Below are 19869 nucleotides of genomic sequence, written 5' to 3'. Positions count from 1 at the left end.
CAGGCTTTCAGCAGAAACTTTACAGGACACTTTTTGTTGAGCTAGAATGTAAATACCAGATCCAGGGGATCCCTGTGACAATTATGCACTCTATGTACTCTGTCAGTTAGCATCAAGAAGTCCTCAGCTCATAATAGGGCAATACTGGAAAATACTTTTTGACCATTCAAATGGTTTAGGACGTTCTAGATTTTCCCGGTGTATATTGAGGAGCCAGAAGATTGTTCTTTAGAACTTTTTCCTTTTGGAATAAAGGGATTAGGGTGAGATAGAAGGCATCAGCCACTGGTAATTTTGTTTATATTCTCACATTCTGCTGTCTATGCTGTAGTTATAGATCCTGCTGTTCTGGAGCTCTAAAGGGAATAGATTTTGGGAGAGATGATCACATTAAGAAATAATGTTAAAAGTTAAGAAAAAAGCTAGAATGAAGGAGGGAAAACTCTCCTTGAGCCTCGGTAGCATACATCTGTATCCGATAAAGGCCTACTTCACTTTGATTGTAAAGCAACCACACAAAATTAAAAAGTCTAATTTTTAAAGATATATAGCACTATATAACATGTTACTCCCCCGATTTCCAAGATTCAATTCCTGAATAACTTGGTTGTTACTGTCTCTATCCTACAGCTTCACACTGATATAAATATATCTATAACTTCATCACTGGAAAAGCTTCAAAAATACTACCAACATTAGTAGTACAGTTTAAAACAGTAATAAAGAACAAAGGCATATTAATCACTATTGTCGGTAAGTTCAAGATTCAACAGTTGCCTAATTTAATAGTCTTGTTACAGGAAAATTACTCAGATGTAAGCAACTTGTGAAAATTGCAATAAACACAAAACCCAATGCATATCTTTTTTTAATTCATTGGGGGTAGTAGTTTTTTATACTGTCAAAATCCACTACCAGGAAAGCTGCAATATGCTGCATAGCTGTTTGTCAGTGCCTGGGTTTATTTTTGTAAAGAAGTATTGATTACAGAATGAGAAACATTTAGTTTAACAGCAATCGATGAGGAACAGACAAAGGACATTCTGAAGTCTGAATCATTTTAAATTTAAACTAAAACACACAACCCAGAGTAATTATGATTAAATAATAAAATGATATATATTTTTGTAAGGTCACAATGTTTCCCCCCCATTATTTATGGGACATATACACATAACAGTGTGCTTAATACAGACACAATATATACAATTATTATTATTATTCAAGCTGTGTAAATAATTGATTTTTTTTTTGGTTCATTGGCTGAAACTAATGAACCCAAAATAAATTTGTTGTTGTCTGGGCAGAAATACAAAACAAAACACTTCTCCCACCCACAAAAAAAAAATAAAAAAAAATTAAGGTCAAACATAATATTTCCTTCAACCTGAAAATAAACATTTCATTTAGTTTTCGAGCATGTTTAACTGATTTTTTTTTTATTACAAGCCAAGGACATTTGGAAACACCATTGCCAAACTAGTGTAGTGGTGGCAGCAGTGGCTGTTGCCTCCTTATACGCTATTGCTCTGTCGTTGAAGCATTCAACTGGGATATGGGAAACTCATCTTCAAGTTCTCACTCCGCTTGATTTGGGTCTATCACATTGTGGGTGATTGCCCTAGCCACTATTCTGGGGTAAATCTCTCAATCTCTCCTGTGGAAGCTGTTCCACTTTGTGTAAAATACTTGAATAGTCATTGGAGCAGGGACTGAAACCAGGGGTGGGGAGGGCTCTCCTTCCAGGTGAATCCCATAACCATTATGCTCTATAGAATGTGTAGGACAGGTGTAGATAAAGATCTCCTGTTCAATCATTCCTGGCTGCCTTCATAACTAATATCTAATCTAATTTTTAATGTACCTCTTGCATTTTCTCTAGTATAAACAAACATCCTTGCAACCCCCTTCCCATACATTCTATGGTCTAAATGGTCTAAACAAAATCAACATTTGTATATACACAAATTTATTTGCAAATTCCTTGCTATGTATTTGTGTAACTCTACCACTTTTGCATATAAATCATTGAATTTACACATGCAAACGTTCCCCATGCAAATCTAGCACAGTTGACTACAAGCTGTTTTTGTGCATGTGCATTGTATCATTTGGGTGCACAAGTGATTTCTAATATTCACTCTTCAGTGTGAATCTTCTGGTTGGTAGGCTATTATGCTCCTAATCACTACATCAGGCAATATTTTTATTATGGCATGGTTATTATGGAGAATTGTTAAATGCATAACTTCAGAAGTTCTTTAACATATGTACACACTGAATATACACTACTATAAACAACTCTTCATTTAGAAAAGCAATGACTTAAAAAAACTTTTTTATATATAGACAAATAGTTTTGAGAGAGAATTATCTTCTTGTCTTGGTTTAAAACCTCTAGAAAAGCATTTGCTAGCAATCAGTATTAATTGCAAAGAAATTGTGTCCTTGTTTTCAAAATGCTTAAAAATATGTCAACAATTAATATTAATTTCTTAGGGTTAGTAGCCTTATCAAACAACCTTAACTTGTGTTTTAATACTTTGCAGGCTATTGCTGACATAATTATTCTTGTATTTTAGGAGAATTAATAGTTACCATAGCAAATCCATTGTCTAATTCAGGGGTCGGCAACGTTTGGCACGTGGCTCACCAGGGTAAGCACCCTAGCGGGCCGGGCCAGTTTATTTACCTGCTGACGCGGCAGGTTCGGCCGATCGCGGCTCCCACTGGCCGCGGTTTGCCGTCCCGGGCCAATGGGGGCGGTGGGAAGCGGCGCAGGCCGAGGGATGTGCTGGCCGCGGCTTCCTGCCGCCCCCATTGGCCCGGGACGGTGAACCGCGGCCAGTGGGGGCCGCGATCGGCCGAACCTGCCGCGTCAACAGGTAAATAAACTAGCCCGGCCCGCTACGGTGCTTACCCTGGCGAGCCGCGTGTCGAACGTTGCCGACCCCTGGTCTAATTTCTCCTTCAGGTTACACATATTCAGAAAAGAAATAAACACAGGAACACAAAGGACTGAATTCTCATAATATACTGAGGCCCTTTTTCCCTACTCTAGCAGTGTAAATTACATTTATGCCCACTTTAAAGCCCCTTTGTATTTAAATAGAGATGTCCAACAGAGCCTTAGTGTACATGGGCCAAAAGATTAAGATAATAGATTTAGACAAGTTGTGGTAGTGGTCGAAGCTATGTGATAGGTAAGGAAACCATAGAGAACAATTTATTGTCTTAACTTTCATTGAGCTCAGTGGGATTTGAGAAGTTGAGCACTTTTGGGGGGAGACACCATCACCTCACTGGATTGGTCTTCGGTCATTAATAAAGCTGAGAACATAATAATCAGCCAATAATTTACAGAACAAATTTAGCCTGTTTTTCTCTTTGTGGGATAGCAAAGAGGAGGTCAGAATTTCTGCAAATGTATTCACCATTTGAATGTAGTCAATAAACATTTTTCTCAAATTTTGTATTGATCGTAAATATTCCAGATTGGAATTGTGTTGCTTATATAATTGTGTCGCTTAAGATGTGATTGGTCACATAGGATTGTTTCTGTTCCTGGACTGGAAGAGAACAGAAGCACTTTTGGCAAGAATGTTTACACATGCAAATTTAAAAAAGTATTTTTTGCAAATATTCATGCATGTAACTCTTCAGTTTTGTTCACAACATCTAACCTGTAAAAGGTGGATCACTCAAACAGTCACAGAGAGTGAATACAAACAGTGCCGAGATCATGTGCAAAATAAATTCACTTTAAAATTCTAACTCATAGTTGTTGGGAAATAGTTGTGGTATTTGATCAACCCATCTCTAAACACATGAAAAAGAGCAAATTCTTTTTGGGTTAAAAACCAGACTGAAAACCATGGCGGAGATTTTGCAAGAAGAAGTGATCAAAGATGAGTCAGAACACTTTCTTCAGAAGCTTGCTGAAGACAGGTTTCAGAGGGGTAGCCGTGTTAGTCTGCATCAGCAAAAACAACGAGTCCTTGCGGCACCTTAGTAAATTTGTTAGTCTCTAAGGTGCCACAAGGACTCCTCCTTGTTTTTGCTGATGACAGGGAAGCTGGAGATGGAGTAGCAATTAGCAAGCAAGTAGGTGAAGTGAGAGTTATTTTTAAAAAGGGGCGTGATAGCAGCATTCCTGAGTGCAGGGAAGAGGAACCCCTGATGATGGGGAAAATAGTAAGAAGAGAAAGAAAGAAAGCTACAACTAGAGAAAATTGTGGCAAGAGTTTGTGCAGATAACTTCATTGACAAGATAACTATGGTTTCCTGGTGTTTTTTAAAAAAATACGACTTTTGTTTCTATTTTCATTTTTCTTAACTTCCCATCAAACCTGTTGCACTCATGTATCCCCCTTCATTACGTTTATACTCACTATGGAACCTTAAACATGGAACTGGCTAATGCTTTTCTGTTCACACCCAATCAATCACTTTGCTCAGTAGTAAACTTTAACAAGAGAGCTACAAACACACAGAATTTAGTAGGTGATTCAGGAATGCTGAATCTATTTCCATCACAAACAAACCTCTTTATCTTGTCCTAGCCTTTCTGTGGGCTGGGTTTGCTTCTTCAGTCTCACCATTTTGTTGTCTTTTTGGTTAGAGTGAAAATATTGTCCTTATTTTTGTAGGTGAGATTAGAATTGCTGAGGGACACTTTCAGTGTATACTGCACATAAGTGATTTATATCCTGAATTCTGCAGACTGCTTAGCTGTGGGAGTTTCACATTCATACTCTTATTTTTATCTCCAGAGTCCTTTGCGTCTCTAATTTTGGATAAACTAGACACGCGCGCGCGCACACACACACACGCAAAACACCAGTAAAATAACACTAAGATTGCAAAGTCAAGCACTCATAACTTAGTAAATGCCGGAATTAAGGTTGGTAGTGCAACCTTAGTTCAGCCCACTTGCATATATGCATTTATAAAGTCTTGTCCAACATCCCATAGGATCTGTGGTAAAGTCAGGAAAAGAACTCAGCTGTTTTGGATCCCAGTCCAGTGCTTTGCATACAAAAGAACATCCTTTCTGTCCTTGTATCCCTCTGCCTCATTCGCTGTCCATCTTGTGCACTGAAGGAAGTATACGAGAGTCCTGTGGCACCTTTAAGACTAACAGATGTACTGGAGCATAAGCTTTCGTGGGTGAATGCCCACTTCGTCGGATGCATGTCGAAAGCTTATGCTCCAATACATCTGTTAGTCTTAAAGGTGCCACAGGACTCTCTGTTGCTTTTTACAGATCCAGACTGACACGGCTACCCCTCTGATACTTGAAGGAAGTATGTGTCCTGCACAACTAATAGTATGTAATCATGTAATTAAAAACTATATCATAATGCATACTCACAATGGAGCTGAATTAAGTTTGCTCTAGAAATCTTAAGTATAATAGTTCCTAACTTTGCGCATTTGCATTGCAACCTTATTGTTCTTTTAATGTAATTTTTAAGGTACTTTTATAGGTTTTTTTTTTTTTTAAAAAGCAAGCTGACAAAACAGAAATTCTATCATGCCGACCCATACTGATCCTCCTGTATTGGTCATCAGCAGGATATGAACCTTTAGTTCCATAATACATACTTCTACTACACGAGTTAAAAGAGTAACCAGTAGCAGTAATAGGCTGTTATCCTGTATGAGTCCCAGGTATTTGTGACATACATGTTGCCAGTGGCTTACAGAACTCTTCGTTGGACAGTAGAGGAATACTTGCAATCAGGAATCTTGGGCACTATTCTTTGCTGTGGAAGGGGGAGTGTGGTTTGGTGATTACTGGAAGTATGGCCACATATATGGATCTGACACAATCATTCTGTAAGGCAGTGTGGCTGAGTAGCCGAAATCTGGGTTATATTCTTTGCTTTGCCTGAAGGGACCTTGTAGAACCTATCAATTATCAGTAAAATGGAGGGAATGATACTTACTCGTCTACTACCTAATTAAGGGGTATGAGGCTTTTCTCAATAATAAGAGCTTTAAAGTACATAGAATTATTGATATTGATCAGGAGGGAGTGGCTCAGACCACCAGGAAAGCTGGATTTCCAGACAGAAAGCCTTGCACAAACATGGAAGCCAGAATTGAGTCTATATACAGAGCTTAATATGGGGAATAAAGATGAGAAGATGAAGGTAAAGCTTTTTTACTGTCTCATTGGGGAGGGGGGAGTTGGGAAAAGGATGAGACTTAGCCAACAAAACACTGGAACAGCTGTTGAGTGTTTTGATGAGTACTGTGACCCCAGATGGAATGAGACAGTAGAGAGATACTGGATTTTTTTTTAACCCACTGCCAAGAAGTAGAAGTAGGACTATACTAACTTTACAGACCTGGGAATTCTGCCATCCACATGCAACTTTGGAGACATTAAAGATTCCTTAATTAAAGACAGGAGCCTTTGTGGGAAATGTGCTTTCAGCTTACAAGAGAGATTGTTGAGAGTAACAGATCTGACTGCAGAGAAAGGACTCCAAATAGCAAGGGCAGCTAAACCATCCAAGCAAAGGATCAAAATAATAACAGCCACTGGTGGAGAACAAGTTTAGAGGCTCAAGCTAAAGGAACCCAGGAATCAGGAGAGAGACAGACCGATCATGGATGCAGATGACATGTATATACTGTGGAAAGCAACACTGATGCAAAGCCAGCAGCCCATACATGTTCTCAGATAGAAAAGGAGCTGCTGACTGTTGTCTTTGGAATGGAACAATTCTATCAGTTCACCGTTAGGCACAAGATAGATGTGCAGGCAGACCACAAGCTGCTAGAAAGCAGCATGAACCACTCCTGAGTGCACCGAAGTGACACCAATGCATATTACTGGGTCAGTGCTATGAAGTGAGGATAAGGTACTGCCCAGGAAAGTCATGACTGGTGGCAGATACAGTGATCAGGGCATACCTTCCAAAGTACAACAGAGATGGATCTGTGGAGCAGGAGATATTGTAGCATGTTCATAGACTACTGTCATATCTCTGAGGGGAGGGTCCAGGCAATCCAAAAACAGCACCAACCAGGCTGGGATGCTACAGGCAGCAAAACTTTCATACTCAAGAGCTGGGCAGATCTCAAGGAGAAAGTCCCACAGGAGGTTGTCCTATGCTACCAGATCAGAGATGAGCTGTGTGTGCAAGATGGGGATTTTGTTTAAAAGGAACTGCGCAGTACTCCGACCAGATTTAAGAATTGATATCATTAGATGGGTACACACCTCACACCTACGGATAGAGGTATGCATGATATGAACCAGGGAGTGTACCTGTATGTAGCCCCCCTTTCCTCCCTGGGTTACTCAGGAGCAGGCAACACTCATCTGTGTGCCTGGGTGCCTGATGTTGTTCAGAGGCCCCTCTAGTAAAGGGTGCCTACATGTAGGACAGGCACAAATGCCCAATTGAGAGCGACATGGAACAGTGCAAGGGGAGAAAAGAGTATAGGGACCAGCCACAGAAGGAGACTCTACAGCCTCAGGAAATCTGAATCTGACCCTGGGAAAAGGCTGGATTACAGACCTATTCACTCTCAGTAGCAGGAAGTACATGGTTACAGTAAGTTACTACTACATTTTCTAGGAGAAGGACTGTATGGAGGACACTCAGGCAAGACCTGTGATCTGGAAACTGATGGTAATTTTGTAAGGTACAACATGCCCAACATGTTATACTCAAACAATGGGCCACAGTACTCTGCATCTGAATTTGAACGATTCAGCATCAAATTGGAATTTTAACACACGATATCTTCCCCTGGGTAACCAAAAACCAATGGGAAGACAGAGCCAGTAGTAAAGTTGGCCAAGAGACTGAACAGACTGACTTAACAGACAGAAAGGGGTCCATTGCTGACAACGTTGGACCATCGCAATAGGGACTAGGTATTAGCCTAGCACAGGGACTGAGGCGTATGGGGCCAGAGAACCAAGACTCTGCTTCCCACGAGGGGTAGTCTGTTGCAGCAGACTGTGGAGACATACAAAGGAATAATGAACAAGACACAGAAGCAGTTAAGAGAATGCCAAGCTAAGCTTATAACTTGCACCTACAGTGTAGCCAAGACCCGAGTCCACTGCACAGAGGTGATCAGGTCTGGCTCCAACCTTCAAATAGCCACACAAAGCAATTGCAAAAGCAGCAGTGCAAATAGCAGTGGGTCACAGGTCACATGATGTGGTTATGTACTCAGGACAGCAGGGGAGACAAAACTGAAGACCACTGCAGAGTAGCAGCAGACGGCTGGTACACCCAGACAAACAGGGCAAGGTCAAGACCAGGAAGACTCAGAAACAGCCTCAGCTGTCCTGATGTAGAAGTCAGAAGAAACAAGATATATGGACAGCACAGATGGACAACAGGATGCCACCCACCAGAATGAAAACAGCAACAGATGGAAGCAAGTCCCACATGAACAGTGATAACACAAACAAGAAGTGGGAGACTTGTTAGAGGAATAGCACCCCAGGACTGTGGGTGGTGGCAAAGGCCATGTCTCTGTGGTGAGCTATGTACTATTCACCTCTGGCCCCACCAAGTCAGCAAATGCTTGCACATGATGCACAATAAAATTGTTACAAGATGAAGCATGCTGCATGGAACTTGGAGGGAGGAGCACAGATTTCAGGAAGGAAGAGTTTGGAGGAGGGACCAGATAGTCAGGAGATGTGCACATGGCTAGAATTCTAGCTGCACCATTTCTGTAAATAATTTTCCTAATAAAGAACCAGTTTAGTTTTAGAAACATGGAATCCTTTTATGTTACAGTATTACCCTGCATGCAATACATGAAATGCACATCAACCTGCTGGAGTCAACTCCCTTAACTTTGCCTGAACCATGTGCTTGCTTGGGTTGAATGTGCTTGTGGGCAGTCCCTGGCTTATTGCAGGCAATTCTTGCTTGGTACAGGCATGACAGTTCAGCTCTTCACCCAGTAATTTCTCCTTTTCTCTGGATCAGCCCCCACTGGGTCTTAAGCATACAGATTAAGCAGCCAGACATTTCTTTTTCATTTCATTTTCATTTTCACAGCTGCCTTTTGGCTCCAGGAGTTCCTTTCTTAAGCCCCCCATATGGCAAGGGAGATGCATCTATAATTCAGGCTATCATCAAAAGCATTCAGCATTGGCCAAGCGCTGCTTCTATTGGAATCATTGGGCATTTCCCCACTGACTTCAACAAGAACAGTTAGGCAAATACTGAGCACTTTTGAAAATCCCACTCAGTACTTTTACGCATGAATTACTCCTCCATGCTCTCATATATTCAGGATTCTTGTAGTGTGAGGTGCTGAGCACCTTCTGCCAGATGTTAGAACACTCTCAACTCCCAATGAAGTCAGATGAGTCTGATACTATTGAGCATCTTGGAGAATCGGGGTCTGTGGCAGAACATTAATTGGATAATTTAATTAGAACAATAATTTATTTTCCAATAATTTATTTCCTATTTTGAAAATTTCCATCTTTGAGATACTAGGTATGGCTAGCTAGACAGAAGCTCTGTATTCTCTTCACAATTCCCCATATTTTCCCACAAGTATATAGATATTTCATTTAATTCCTTGCCAGCCTTCCTTTGTGGCATCTGCTTATTTATCACTGTCTTTAAGATCCCTTATCCACTTGGTAATGCTCATATTTTTGGTCCCTTGGTTACTGCTATTATAAATTATTATCCAGCAAGATTTATAGCTGTGAGACTTGTATAAATAATCTCCTCTGTTGAATGGCTTAACAGTAAGAACCCTTTGTAATTTTGTAATGAAACCATATGTATAATTTCTTGATACATTTTTTGTGGGTATGTCACAAAAATTTAGGTCAGTAACAGACCTACATCAAAATCTTTGACAGGCCACAGAAATTGTACCACATCATGTTTACAGTGATTCTCAAAGTATATAAATGGTGTACGTAATGTAATTTTATGATGCTATAGCCTTTTCATAGTCAACTGATGCCCAAGCTCTTTCTCTAGTAGAACATTGATCAATTGATCAGTTTCTTATTGACCTATTTGATGCTGTCTCATTTAGATGCTTGTGGAATAATCAAATACAATTAGAATTTAATTTCTATGTTGTAGGATCTCATGGATAGTGTATGTATCTTTTTATGGTTCCAACAGTGGGTTTTGAAGCTGCTGCTGCCTTTTTTTTTTTTTTTTTTTTTTTTGGCAAGTCATGTGTAACCTTTTGTTCGAAATAGGTTTTTGAATTCACTAGTTTTTGGAGCTGAGGTTAAGAGGCTAATAAGAATTAGCATGTCATAAAAGGCATGTACAGTAGGTACAGTATGCTGGAGGTGCTCTGTTTTTAGTCTGTGTTTCTAAAACTCTTTACCTAATTATGTCTTTATAGTGGAGGGTGTTATAAAATTTCTGAAACCTCTCTCTCTCTTTCTTTTTGGCTAGGTACCTAGATTTTTAAAGCTAGATTCTTACCATTGTATTTTATAAAAATAAAATAAACTCTGCTCCATTGATGGAGGATGGGGAGAGAGACTTTTAATTTTAAAGGCCTGTTTTGTTGATTTCAATGAGTCTGTGAGCCAAAGTAGAGCAGCTAAGATACAGATATGTTACAGCAGTCTTGTAGATTTGTGACCCTACCAAATCCTAAAATCTGCTGTCTCCGTAGTAATTTGCATTAACAAACTGAACACACAGAACAAGTGGAAAAATTAGATATTTTTTTCTTTTATCCTTTTTTGTGTGTATGTGCATTCAGTGTAGGATATTGGATGTGGAACAGTGGAAAAGTAAAAGTCCTTATTGCTTGAGAAGTTTAACACACAAGTAGAAACTTAGAAATCATATTGTAGAGAATATATCCCTTTACTAGAAGGGGAATGGACTAGATAGCTTACTGTGTGAGGTCTTTTTTCCATCTCTAATTTATATTATTCTAATTGTAGCATTGATTTGATTAAATATCAGAATCAAACACACGTGACCTTTTTCTTATGACATTTCATAAGTTTTACTATCTTTATCTTCAAAAGGAAGCACCTTTATTTTTTAAACGTGGACACATACAACTAATATATAACCTCTGGTGATATATTTTTCAGCGCGAGAAGCTGATACATGAGTTGGAGGAAGAAAGACATTTGAGACTTGAGAGTGAAAAAAGATTACGGGAGGTGACATTGGAGTCGGAGCGTAGCAGAGCTCAAATGCGTGGATTGCAGGAGCAGTTTTCGAGGTACGTTGTGATGGTAAACTTTATTCACAATATAGAAAGAACGTTTTGATACAAAAGTGCCTGAAACCCTCTGACAGTGTGCTCAGCATGAAAGGAGGCAAAACCTCTCATATAATTAATTGGGAAAATCCATTATGCTTCTGGGTAAATGATTTATACGGCCTATAGAATTTAAGAGGATTATACCTTGTTGTAGAATTCCATAGGATGGTGTAAACAAAATCTGTGGAAATGCAATTACTATCTGCTATATTTCCCAGTGTGTGTGTATATATATATACTCCCAGTATTTTTCTGGAAGATCACAGGGTTTCACATTTCTCAAGAAATGCATGCTGTGGCCAAATCAAAATTACATTTTCTTTATTATTCGATATGATGAAAAAACACTGTGCCTTCATCACCAATTGAAAATAATGCTTTTTTAAATAATTTAATAAAATGTGATAATTTCTTATGATCCATTGTCAAATATATAAAGGGTGCAGGCTATTTCCCTGTTTCAGCATACTTTAGGCCTGTTTCTGCGTTGACTTTAATGGAATACTTTGCTTTGGTAGGAGTCCACCCATATGGATGTCATTACAGGATTGGGTCCTTAAGTTATTTCCATAGTCAAACACTTAATTGAAATGGCTGAGACATGGAATAGAATGCTGTATGGTTTTTATAATACACAATGAGGTCTTTTACTGCAATTCTGAGTGGCTTCTGTTCACATGGAGAAGAGCAAGCAGAATCAGAACTGAAAATGGAGTTTCACTTTGTATGGTGTCCAATGAGACAGTGTTTGAGTATCAACTATTTCTCTCACAAAGTTCCATTTTGTTCATACAATGAAAGTGAGCTGTCTTTTTGTACAGCACCTAGCAGAATGGAGTCTTGGTCCAAGACTGGGGCAATACAAATAAATAATACAATTATAGATGGCCAATATTTTGGAAATGTTAGGAAAATATATTTCTGTTTTTGTCAAAAGTTGATGAGAACTTTCCATGAAAAATATTGAAAACACATCACACCTTTTTTGAGGTTCCAGCGTGGTGTTCTCTTTAGATGAGTCCCATTGAATAATTCACAATAATTTAAATCCATCTACTGAACGTAGTTGGTTGGGATTTTTTTTTCCTGTTGCATTTGAATCTTAGTTTCTGGAAAAAGTGCTTAAGCTCCTGATTATAAAACAATAGTTTTGTTGAATTTAAAACTTCCTGAATTATTTAAGCTGATGCAGTACTGTTAGCATGTATTGCGTCTTTTTGCCATAAATTTGTAACTGGATATTGTGACTGAAATTTTCCAGTGTTTCGTGCACAAATCTCTTTACCATTCCTGTAAAAACGTTTGACTAAATCTCCAATAGCTCAACAAAATGACTACCTTTGCTTTTAATGAAAATCCCTGTTTGTATGGCAAATTAATCCATTTCTTTCCTTCCCATTTCTTTTCACAATGTCCTCTTCATCACAATGTAGCTGTTTTAAAACAGATTTAGTTAAACTGGTGCAAACCTTTGTGTGGACACATTTATATTGGTTTAAAAATGGTTAAATTTGCTTTGCATCTATACATTTTCCAGTGCAAGCTAAACCAATATAAACCTGTATTAAACTGTTTTAAGAGCATTCATCACATAGTTTTGTACCAGTTTTACAAAACACACCTATTGTTAAACTAGTGTGAATTTGGGTGAAATCCCTTGCCCCATTTTAGTCATCAGCAAAACTCCCACTGATTTCAGTGGGCCAGGATTTTATCACTTGTATGTAGACCAGGTATTTGGAAGACAGCACTACATTGTTTTAAACTCCATTTCCATTTGGAGTGTCACCTTTGTAACCATGAGGGCTAAAAACTTCCCTCTTTTTTAGCGAAAGTTTTCATGCTGCAGAGGATTATGGCGCACACATCATATTGATTTATCTCTGGACAAGTGAATTTTTCCAGCCCCATTTTAGTAGGGGGCTGATGCTGGTGAAGACCTGGGCCCCTAACTACACCATTGTTCCAGAGTGATGTGATATATCAGTTGAAGAATTGAAGGAAAGGAAAAAAATTACACTGGACCAAAAAAAAGTGTGTAGTGAGGAAACAGAAAGTTAAGGGGAAAATGAAAGCACTTTTAACAGTAAATACGTGCTATCTGGGAAAGGATTTTCTGCACTCAAATCTTCTGGTTTTCAAAAGAGAACAGAAAATCGGAGAGAAAAGCAGGTAGCACATCATGGCTTTGCAAGTCTGCATATCTCTGTTACTGAGTCAGTGTATATATTCATGCCTATGCACTCCATGCAATACAGTAATTTAAACAGAGATTGGGAGCAGGTGCTCATAAAAATATTTTCTCCACATCTTTAGAAGAATGAAACATGACACTGTAAACTGACCCTTTTGTAATCAGCATCAGAAAGCTCTGTTCATATCTTAAATTACGTGAAAACTTTAACGTACCTTATAAGCATTCAATTTTGAGTGCACAGTCCTCTGTGCGAGACTCCAGAAGCAGACATTCTTTTGTATTGATTAAGTCCCAACATCTACTCAGTCAGCAATATTTCTGGCTGAGATTCCCCCCAAAATCAAAGTCCTCCTTTTTAACATCTGTAAAAATCTAGACCCTTAAAATTACACCGTGGCTACAGTTTTAATGTAAATGTTTGACAGTTACTGTGGAAGAAGGAAAATATTTTTCACAAACCAAACGTTCTATACCTTGATTATAAAGTGTACTGTGCAGATAGGAGCAATTTTACTATTAGATGTAGTATGTGTTTAAAATATTCAGAATGCCACAGAAAAACACTTTAACCTTAAATCCAAAATCTTTACATTGGAGTTGTGTACAATGATTCATTTTATGCTTTGTAAGACAACACATGGGTATGGTCTGCTGTACTCTCACCTGTTGAAGTCTGTTGCTTGTTCGTAACAACTAAATTCCATGAGACTTTACTGGCATGACTAACCATACAAGTGTTACTAGAGTGCATAAAAGAAACTGAGCCTTCAGGTATCTATCAGAGTTGGGTAAGATCCATCCAGGATAGGGGTAAACATTGTGTTTAGGATTTGATTTCCTGTTTCCATTTTTCAGCAATGGCCATTCCTGATCCACTGGCACAGGGGTGGCCAACCTGTGGCTCCGGAGCCACATGCGGCTCTTCAGAGTTAATATTCAGCTCCTTGTATAGGCACCGACTCCGGGGCTGGAACTACAGGCGCCAACTTTCCAATGTGCCAGGGGGTGCTCACTGCTCAACGCTGGCTCTGCCACAGGCCTGGCCTCCACTCCACCCCTTCTCGCCCCCTCCCCTGAGCCTGCCATGCCCTCGCTTCTCCCCCTCCCATGCAGAGCCTCCTGCACGCCACGAAACAGCTGATCGGCAGGGCTGCCAGTGGGCAGGAGGTGCTGGGAGTGGGTGGGGAGCTGATGGGGGGCTGCTGACGTATTACTGTGGCTCTTTGGCAATGTACATTGGTAAATTCTGGCTCCTTCTCAGGCTCAGTTTGGCCACCCCTGCACTGTCAGATTGCTACATAGTGTGATCCAACCTCTGCTGTCTTTCCTTTCTTCCAGGGTTAGATACAGTTTTTCGTTACTCCTTTTTGCTTAAATGATTTTAATGATTGCTTACAATTTGAGGAGATTTCTTTCATGTATTTCCTTGTATTTTGGACATCGGAGTAGAAAGTGCCTCTCAGTCTCTTCTTGGCTGCTCTGGGCTTGGATTGTGCTTTATGTCTGATAGTTTCATCAACTTCTTGTAGCAATATGTGCAGTGACTCCCAAGAAGAACTAAAACAGTAAGTGTGATTTATAGTATCATTCCAGAAGGTACATTAAGTAGTATACAGAATATAAATTGATCGCATTGTCTTCTATACATCATCATAGAGTACCAAATGTTGCTTGAGTGCATGCAGTACATAGGAACCCATGCTGGAATTAAATGTTAAAGCAGTAATAGAAGTAGATCTGTCTTAAATTATTTTGATTACTATTTAAGTCTACAGAAAGCAAGTTTAATAAAATGCATAATTGTATAGTGAATCTGTTAAGAGTAATTGAAGCTGCAAGGGTGAGTTCTACTTCGTTTACATTGCACAAAATGTTTCACCTTAAGATGGCCTTGGTTATAGATGTCTACATCTGTTGCTGAAAAACTGCAGCTGACTTTTAAGAACACATGCTGCTGGAAAAGAAGGAAATTTATCCAGGTTTTGGCTGTAGGAATCTGACAAATTAGATGTCTTAGAATTCTCATTGCATTGTTTCAGTATTCCCCTCACACTAATATTGACCGTAGGATTATATCTGTCACTTCTAACAGGTGGAACATGACCATTACAAATCCAATAACACTTTGCATAAAATGACAGTATGTCTCTCTAGTGGGTGCAAACATGTATTCTTTAGCTTGCTCCTGGTGTTTTTGATTCCTCCTGCTGTATTCTATTTGGTGATGTTGGTGATGCCTTGTCAGAAGATCAGACCAGAATTGATAACTAATTCCCTACCACTGGGGATGAAGGGATATTTTGCACTTCTGTCAGAATTTAATCACATCAAACTGACCTAGAGATTGCAACCTGCTTACTCCCCAGAGAAGCTTTATTGCAGTGCACAACAATCCATCTGTGGCACAGACTGAATCTTGGGTAGAATGGCTTGGAGATTTATAAGCCTTGGTACACCTATATAGCCTAAAGTGGTAGGGTCATTTTGTCTAACGTCCATTTAACACCAGTCAGACTATTAATCTTATTTCAAAATCATCTTTGGACGTTAAAACGTAGATACATTCTCCTGCTCATGGAGAAGAGGTTGTAAATTTGCTTCCCCTTCTCCATTTATCATTAATCTGAGGTTAGAATCTCTTGATCAACAGATTACCAAATAGCTAAAAGTGTTTTAAATATACGTCTCTGATGGAGTCATATGAACATAATAACAATAAGGGGAAGGATTTTTCCTCTGCGTTTAAGCCATCAGATTTATGAATTAGTGCAATCTCCTCTCCTTCTGTATGTTTGAACGGAATCTCCATGGCTTCCTTGCATCTTTAGGAAGGAGCAGTACTATCGTAAAGGAGTACTTGTAAAGGTCTTACCTTTTTAAAAACTAACATGATTAATCTGATCAAGTCAGACAGTCTTTGAACCTTTTCTAGGATCAGGCACTCTTTGGCCTGGTCTACACGGGGGGGGAGAGGGAGGAATCGATCTAAGTTACGCAACTTCAGCTATGTGAATAACGTAGCTGAAGATGACATACTTAGACCCACTTACGCGGTGTCTTCACTACGGTGAGTCAACTGCTGCAGCTCCCCTGTCGACTGCGCCTCTTGTGGTGGTGGAGTACAGGAGTTGACGGGAGAGCACTTGGGGGTCGATTTTGACGCGATAAATCGAACCCCACTGGATCGATTGCTGCCCGCCGATCCGGCGTGTAGTGTAGATATACCCTTTGTGTCAGAACCACTTTTAGATTTAAGTTGCAAGCCTGCTAAGATGTTTTCTGTGTACTCAGCAATTCCTTCTCTTGAATTACTTACGTAAAAATAAGATGTTTAGTATAGTTCAAACATGCATGAAGTAAAATGAGCATAATGAAAAATCAGTAGCTATTTCATTAGCAATGGTCAAAGCCTAAAAGGCGTTTTTCACACTGCTGTAAATATCTTTCTAGGATATATAAACAGTCCAGAGATTCTGTAGGACCCTGCATTATAGTTCCATTACCATTTTAGTTCTCTGGCGTAACAATTCCAATAGATTTTTCTCTCTTCAACCACTGTGGAGACAGATGGCACTTCCCCTGTTTAAGGGACTAGCTAGATAATAAATATGACTCCTGCAAAGCTCAGACAATTTTTCCCCTTTGGAGAGGATGTGGAAGTTCTTGTTTTCAGCGGGTCCTAGCCTTTCTAGGCCTAATGGATCTGCAGGTTAATCCCATGGAACAGCAAGATACTTTGGCTTGGTACTTAGAGACAGTTTGATGAACATTCCTAAGCCTCCAAATCCACAAAAAGGAAACAGAGGAAGGGAGAGTCCACGTTGACCAAACTGTCCTTTTGGGGCAGGATTATTGAGAAGGTGGGAGTTGGGGAAAATTGGCATAATTACTTACTTCATTCCTTTCACCTGGGCACTGGGTGACTGACTTAGTGGATGGGGGAAGCAGTAGATATGATACATCTTGATTTTACTAAGGCTTTTGACACAGTCTCACATGATATTCTCATAAGCAAACTAGGCAAATGTGGTCTAGATGAAATTACTATAAAGTGGCTGCACAACTGCTTGAAAGACCATATTCAAAGAGTAGTTATTAATGGTTCATTGTGCAAGTGTGAGGACATATCTGGTGGAGTTCTGAAAGGGTAAGTTCTGGGTCTGATATTAGTCAATATTTTCATTTAATGACTTGGATAATGAAAAGGAGAGTATGCTTATAAAGTTTGCAAATGACACCAAGCTGGAAGGGGTTGCAAGGAGGAGAGGATTAGAATTCAAAATGACCTTGACAAATTGGAGAATTGATCTGAATTCAACAAGATGAAATTCTGTAAAGACAAGTGCAAAGTACTTAGGAAGGTAAAATCAAATGCACAACTACCAAATGAGGAATAACTGGCTAGGTGACAGTACTGCTGAAAAGGATCTGGAGATTATTGTGGATCACAAGTTGAATATGAATCAGCAATGTGATACAGCTGTGAAAAAGGCGAATATCATTCTGGGGAGTATTCACAGGAGTCCCATATTTAAGACATGAGCTGTAATTATCCCACTCTATTTGGCACTGGTGAGGCCTCAGCTACATTATTGTGTCTAAGGCTGGGTGCCACTCTTTAGGAAAGGTGTGGATAAAACGGAGACAGTTCAGAGATGAGCAACAATAATGATACAAGGTTAAAAAAACTGGGCATGTTTAGTATTGAAAAAAGAAGACTGAGGGGGAACCTAATAACAGTCTGCAAATATATTAAGGGCTGTTATAAAGAGGCTAATGATCCGTTGTTCTCCATATCCACTGAAGGTAGGAAAAGAACTAATGGGCTTAATCTGCAGCAAGGGAGATTTAATTTAGATATTAGGAAAAACTTTCTAACTGTAAGGGTAGTTAAACTCTGGATCAGGCTTCCAGCGGAGGTTGTGGAATCCCCATCACTGGAGGTTTTTAAAAACAGGTTGGACAAACACCTGTCAGGGATGGTCTAGGTTTACTTGGTGCTGCCGCAGTGCAAGGAGCTGGACTTGATGACTTCTCGAGATCCCTTCCAGACCTACATTTCTATGACTCTTATGATTTGGCTGGTTCAGGTATGGAGGCTTCACCAGACTCATTTTCAGATTATCTCTTCCTAGTGATAGAACAAAAAAATCAGCTTTGTCTGTCAGCAACCTCACATATAATTGACAATATAACTTTGTTGAATCTACTGCAGACCCTAATGGGGAGAGGGAGACAAAACTCTATGTATTAGAATCATAGAATATCAGGGTTGGAAGGGACCTCAGGAGGTCATCTAATCCAACTCCCTGCTCAAAGCAGGACCAATCCCCAACTAAATCCCCAACTCCCTAAATGGCCCCCTTTCAGATTTCAGATGGTGTCTGTTTATGATTTCTCCATTCTCCCCAAGGGCTGTCTTTTGCACAGATCTTCAGGGACCCATCCTAACACCTTTTGTATTCAACCTGCATGTGCGCTCACTGTGGGAGGCAGCTTGTCATAAGGATGGAGAGAATTTATATCTGAAGCTGACCTTGCAACACTTACCCATGGTTGAGTTACCTCCAGATTTAATTACTTGGTGTAAGCCACAGATCTGGTGAAGAATGCAACAGCCTGTTAACGGTACTTAGAAGTGCTGACTGAAGGGTGCACATGGTGCCTGTCTGCTAAAGACTGCAGTGGCTTCTTCTTTGCTTCCAGCTACAATCTGAAATGTTGATTTTGATCTTGAAAACCCTAAATGGTTTGGGTCCTAACTACCTGAGACGCATTGGGGCCCAGCTGATGGGCAAAAGCTCATAGTGCCTAATTTGGCTATTTGGGTCGTGGGGGTAGAGTGTTTTCAGTGAAAGGTTGCCGAACCCACTTTCCCCATTGGTCTGAGAGGACTCAAGCTTCTGAGCTTCAGGGCACAGTATGAAGCCCATCTGCATATTGGGGCTTTAGCCTGAATGGGGGTGGGTGTCTGTTTGCTTAGAGCTGACAGTGGAGAGATGAAGTTTGTTTTAGTTTTAGTTTACAGTGGTCAGTTGAACATTGTATTGTTCTTATTTATTTACATACACGTGCACATGGACAATGTGATGGGCATATTTAAATAACAGAACATAAGAATGTCCATACTCGGTCAGACCAGTGGTCCATCTAGCCCAGTATCCTGTCTTCCAACAGTGGCCAGTGTCAGATGCTTTAAAGAAAATGAACAGAATAGGACAATTATTGAGTGATCCATCCCCTGTCATCCAGTCCCAGCTTCTGGAAGGCAGAGGTTTAGGGGCACCCAGAGCATGGGGTTGCTTCTCTGTCCATCTTGGCTAATAGCCATTAATGGATCTATCCTCCATGAACTTACATAATTCTTTGTTTCAGTTATACTTTTGATCTAAACAATATCAACT

The 19869-nt window shown here is 39.8% G+C and overlaps 1 protein-coding gene across 1 annotated transcript in view; it reads left to right on the top strand.

Annotated features, from left to right (window-relative positions):
• The window catches only part of NCKAP5 (NCK associated protein 5), a 471806-nt gene that overhangs the window by 180606 nt on the left and 271331 nt on the right, over positions 1–19869 (top strand). Inside the window, 1 exon segment of the mRNA XM_065413737.1 lies at positions 11093–11226. Coding sequence (XP_065269809.1) covers positions 11093–11226 — 134 coding nt within the window.

Source organism: Emys orbicularis, chromosome 11, assembly GCF_028017835.1.
Source record: "Emys orbicularis isolate rEmyOrb1 chromosome 11, rEmyOrb1.hap1, whole genome shotgun sequence".
In the NCBI taxonomy this organism is placed as follows: Eukaryota; Metazoa; Chordata; order Testudines; family Emydidae; genus Emys; species Emys orbicularis.
The sequence above is the reverse complement of the archived record's forward strand: the minus strand, read 5'-3'. Positions and strand labels throughout refer to the sequence as shown.